At 54.4% G+C, this 5283-nt stretch overlaps 1 protein-coding gene across 1 annotated transcript; it reads left to right on the top strand.

Annotated features, from left to right (window-relative positions):
* Window positions 1-534: 534 nt before the first annotated feature.
* Gpr50 (G protein-coupled receptor 50) lies at window positions 535-4814 on the top strand. The gene is made up of 2 exons (XM_042680423.1): window positions 535-721; window positions 3121-4814. Exons 1-2 carry the CDS (start codon window positions 535-537, stop codon window positions 4812-4814), a joined length of 1881 nt encoding a protein of 626 aa, XP_042536357.1.
* The last annotated feature ends 469 nt before the right edge of the window (window positions 4815-5283 follow it).

Below are 5283 nucleotides of genomic sequence, written 5' to 3'. Positions count from 1 at the left end.
GAATCAACGGGACACCAACTGGGCTGCCTCCCATACCTTGTTGGAGTGGGCACTCGTGCCCTCAAAGTACCTTGTGACCCCCACTCTGAAAGTTACTTGTCTGCCAACTGTTTGTGTTGGAGGGAGAACTTGCTAGAAAAAGGGTGTTGGGGAGGGAGAGGGAGACTCGGAGCGAGTGGTACCTGGGAGATGGGGGGGGGGGGGCGGGTAGAGGAGACGGAAAGCACAAAGAAGGCATTCGGAAGCAAGACGACATCTTGCTGGGGATTTGTCCACGAAGAGTGATGAGTACGGTGGGGAAGGTCGAGGAGCTCTGATTCGTCGGGGGGAGGGGCCACGGGAGGGGCTCCCCAACTCTAGAGGCTTTAAAAGCTCCACCGAGAGGGGTGTGTGCAAGCTGTCATTTCCCCTCACAGTCTCTGAGAGGAAGACACGCTTTCCCGGAGCTCCCGGTGACAGCGCAGGTGGTCGCTGTCGGACCCCGCTGCTGATCGGCTACTTTTGGGAGAGATCTTGAGGGTCCCTAGGAAAGATATGGGGCCTACCCTACGGGCTCCAGCTTCAAAGAACTGCGTTGGCTGTAATGGGTCACAGCCCGATTACCCACCGGCCCTGGTCACCTTCATGTTCTGCGCGATGGTTATCACCATCGTCGTAGACCTGATCGGCAACTCCATGGTTATTCTGGCTGTGACCAAGAACAAAAAGCTGCGAAACTCTGGTAAGCGCCCCCCGCCTCTCCCCCGCCCCCGCGCCCCCGTCCTCTTCTCTTTACTCCATGCGCGCCGTAACTTGCATTTCCTAGGGCATTCGTTAAGGAGTCGGGAATTAAACGATCTGGCTCTCAAATTCCCGTAAGCCTGGGCTGGAGAGAAGTAAGGGGACGGAGGCTATAGGGTGTCGAGGATCCTAGGAACTTAGACCTTGCGGAGACTGAAGGGAGCTCCAACTATGAGCTTTGAGCATCTAAATCCAAAGCTCCGGTTTCCCCGCCAAGCCTTGTGCCGTCGGGGAACCGATCGGAGACGATCGGCCCCTGAGCACTGTACCAGAGCTCGGGGACAGCCGGCCAAACTGCACGTCGGAGGGCAACCGCCACAAGGAAACCTCGGCTCGGATCGGGATGCACGGAGCTGTGCGGTGCAGCTTTGGAAAAGTTCAGTTCGTGCAGGTCGCCGTGGCGCTGAGGTGTCGAGAGGCTCCGCGCAGGGGGAGCGCAGAACCCCGAGCCCAAGGATCAAGCTCGAAAGTGGGAACCCGCGGGAGCTCAGCTCTGTCTGCCCGTCCTGGGTGTGCAGCACAGAGGCTAGCGGGCTTCACCCGCGGCGGCAGCGAAGGCGGCGGCAGGAGAGACCGTGAGGTCCGTAAGCGGGGTTTGGAGTGGGGCGGGGGGCGCAGGCTGCAGGGGCGGATCGGCTGGCGAGCCCGGCGCTGCTGGGAGGGGACAGGTCACAGGGAAACGCAATCGGGGGGTTTGGGATCGGCAGCGGGGCGGCAAGCGGGCTCGGATGCAGCAGCGAAAGACAGAGACAGCTAAGTTGTTGGGCTCGACACGCCCCTAGCCGCCTGGCTGTGCAGAAGGGATGGGCGGGGCGCGCGTGCAGCCCGGGACCAACGGGGAGGAGGCTGCGCGCGGACACCTGGGCTAGGGGGCTAGGAATGTAGGAAGGAGAAAGACAATCCTCCAATTCTGTTTGGGTAAGGGGCGGGGCTGGGGGGAAGCCTAGGGGCAGAACTCGGGGGATGGGACTGGAGAAGGGACAAGGGTTACGCCCTGGGTCTATGTTGCCAATGTCTCTGTCCACTTCAAGGTTAAGGCTCAAGGATCTAAGAGTTTTGGAGACCCCCGTCCCCACCCCCTCAACATTCTCTTTCCAACTCTGCTGCCCTTGTCAGATTTCTGCTGGTTCTCAACCTACAAGACGCTCCATCCTTGGGGTGCCTACACTCAGCCCAAGTGATACCGAGGTGCACATCCCGGGAGTAAGACACCCTTTTTTCTATACGCTCCTCCTCTCGCCTCTCCTTTCCTTTCTTTTCCTTCTGTAATTCTAATAAAAGTACTTATAGCTATTATGGTTTTGTTAAGATTCCCATTTCCCCACGACCCGAAATCATTACTTTGAGGGAAGACCCTAAAAGCTGGCAGGAGACATACGTTGGCCCTTTCAAATGCCCTCGTTTTCTTCTCGTCCAGGATAGACTGCCTATTAGCAGCGAGGTGTTTCCAGCAGCGAGGGCTGGGTACCGGCACTTGGCCTCTACCTCCTCTGTGTTGTGGAAAGTTTTACAGAAAAAGTTCCTTCTAGTGTCTTACACAACAAAAGTGGGGGGATTGCCACCATCTCTCATTTACCCCACAGGCTGCAGGAGTGCTCCGTGTTAGGGGACCCCTGCAGAACACCAAGGGGCTACTGCCAGCCTCTGCCCATTAAGTGACCAGATTTCAAGGATTGGCATTTGTGCTAATTTTGGTCAAGATTTTCCTTGGTTCCCTCATCACTGTTTCTTGATCCTCAGAGTAAATTTTGCAAGGCTTTCCCATTCCTCTCGAATTCAGAAATGGTAAGTGTTGGCCTGGACTCAGTCTCAGATTACAGTCTGATCCCTTTGGACAAAGGTGGGAAGAAAACAGCCTATAAAACCCTCTCATGGTGCTTTCTTCGAACAGGATTTTGTGATAAATGCTAGAAAAATAAAGCGACAGGGCTAATTTGTTTACTTTTTTTTGTAGGTTGAGACTTCCTGACATTCCTCTGCATCTCTGCGTCTCTGCGTGTCCTTCACCACTCAGCTACTTCCTGGATCTAGCTCACCTCTACCTGCTTTTCCTCCTCCTGCCCTGCCCGCCTATGGGGCAGAAAGCTTGCGTCTTGTTTCTCTCTAAAATGTTGTTAGGTGACTCTGCCTCCACGTATCCTTTTGTGCTCACTCTCACTGACTTATGTTCCTTCTCTCCCGCAGCAAAAGTGGAAAAAGGAGAGGTCTCCCTAACCTGCTTGCACAGTCCCACCACGGGCGACTTGGTTCCTCGCCACCTTAAATTCCTATGTTTCCACACTTCAACCACGTATTCCCCTCTGAATTTTCCCCTTCTTCCCCACCCCATGTGTTTTCCAGGCAACATCTTTGTGGTTAGTCTCTCCATGGCTGATGCGCTGGTAGCCATCTATCCGTACCCTCTGATGCTGTACACCATGTCGGTTGGGGGCTGGAATCTGAGCCAGCTCCAGTGCCAAATGGTTGGTTTCGTCACAGGGCTCAGTGTGGTTGGTTCCATCTTCAACATCATGGCCATCGCCATCAACCGGTACTGCTACATTTGCCACAGCCTGCAGTATGAGCGGATCTTCAGCGTGCGCAACACCTGTGTCTACCTGGTGGTCACCTGGGTCATGACCGTCCTGGCTGTGCTGCCCAACATGTACATTGGCACCATCGAATATGATCCTCACACCTACACCTGCATCTTCAACTATCTGAGCAACCCTGTGTTCACCGTGACCATCGTCTGCATCCACTTTGTCCTCCCTCTCATCATAGTCGGCTTCTGCTACATGAGAATCTGGACCAAAGTCTTGGCAGCTCGAGACCCAGCTGCACAGAATCCCGATAACCAGTTTGCAGAGGTTCGCAATTTTCTAACCATGTTTGTGATCTTTCTCCTTTTCGCAGTATGCTGGTGCCCTATCAATGTGCTTATGGTGTTCGTGGCTGTAAGTCCAAAGGAGATGGCAAGCAAGATTCCCCACTGGCTTTATCTTGCTGCCTACCTCATAGCTTACCTCAACAGCTGCCTCAATGCTGTCATCTATGGGCTCCTTAATGAGAATTTCCGGCGAGAGTACTGGACCATCTTCCATGCTATTCGCCATCCTATCCTGTTCTTCTCTGGCCTCATCGCTGATATCCGGGAGATGCAGGAAGCTCGTGCCCTCACCCGTGCCCGTGTCCGTGCCCGAGATCAAGCCCGGGACCAAACCCGGGAACAAGCTCGGGAACAAGACCCTGCTCGCGCCCGTCCTGTTACACAGGGAACCCCGAGGAGTGCTCGAAATGTTCCATTGCCCGGAGATGCTGCAGCTGGCCACCCCGATCGTGCTTCTGGCCACCCCAAGATCCATACCAGGTCCACCTCGGCCTATCGCAAACCTGCCTCTAGCCACCACAAACCTATCTCTAGCCACTCCAAAGCTGCCTCTGGCCACGCCAAATCAGTCTCTGGCCATTCCAAGTCTGTCTCTGGCTACCCCAAGTCTGCCACTGTCTACCCTAAGCCTGCCTCAGTTCACTTCAAGTCTGAGTCTGTCCATTTCAAGCCAGCTTCTGTCCATTTCAAGGGTGACTCTGTCCACTTCAAGGCTGATTCTTACCATTTCAAGCCTATTTCCAAGCCTGCCACTAATCACCATGTGTCTGCTAGCAGCAGCTCCACTTGCAGCCCCATCACCCCCCACCCTACACACACCACTGAACATATCAAGCCTGCTGCCAGCCATGTTGAGTCCACCAGCACTGACTATCTCGAGCCTGCCACCAGCTGCCACTCCATGCCCACTGTTGCTGTGGATCCTGACCTCCCTAAGCCCCAGTGCCCCATGATCATCCCCACTGAGCCCCCTGAGTCTCACATCACTGACCTTGAGCCTGCCTCCAGCCCTACCACCGTGTCCCAAGAGCCTGTTGTCCTTCAACAGGAACCTGCGGCTGCTGTAGAGCTTCCCCACACTCTTGCCACGGCTGCTGGCACCAATGATCACCCTGCGGTTGTGGTTATTGATGTGGAGGAGGATTCTGATGAGATTGCAGTGTAAAAACATGTTCTTGTGCGTGGAAGGGTGGTGGTCCACTTTCTAGGTTGTCACACATTTGCAATCCTGAATGAGATGCTTTTACAGCACCTGCACACAGACAGACACATGCAAACACGGACCCACAGTTCGATCACGGTGTAAGCTACTACATCCACCTTCTGGGTACACTCCTTATGAAGTCACCTTCTCCCAAAAGGTATTGTATATGCCTTTCCTCTCTCGAAAATGGAATGTTCCTCAGGTGTACTATCTGTTGTTCTAAGCCTCCCTTTCACTGGGTGGTCACTAAAAAGGTAGCCTTTGATTTCTCTCCACTCTCTGCCCTTGCCCCACGCCTTTTTTCCTCTGCTTTGTTCCAGCTTTCTTCTCCCATTCCAGGGAGGAATTGCATGCGCCATGGCAAAGGTGTATGTAGGTAACCACTTGTGCAAGTGACTGTGGCTGCATAGCTTTACCCAATAAATGCTAA

The sequence above is a fragment of the Dipodomys spectabilis genome, unplaced genomic scaffold, assembly GCF_019054845.1.
Source record: "Dipodomys spectabilis isolate Male_0828 unplaced genomic scaffold, ASM1905484v1 ptg000060l, whole genome shotgun sequence".
Classification (NCBI taxonomy): domain Eukaryota; kingdom Metazoa; phylum Chordata; class Mammalia; order Rodentia; family Heteromyidae; genus Dipodomys; species Dipodomys spectabilis.
The sequence above is the reverse complement of the archived record's forward strand: the minus strand, read 5'-3'. Positions and strand labels throughout refer to the sequence as shown.

Excerpts from the sequence above, each read along its gene's own strand:
- Gpr50 (XM_042680423.1), top strand. The coding sequence starts at position 535 with ATGGGGCCTACCCTACGGGCTCCAGCTTCAAAGAACTGCGTTGGCTGT. Across the intron at positions 722-3,120 it reads CAAAAAGCTGCGAAACTCTG|GCAACATCTTTGTGGTTAGT; the intron begins GTAAGCGCCCCC and ends TGTGTTTTCCAG.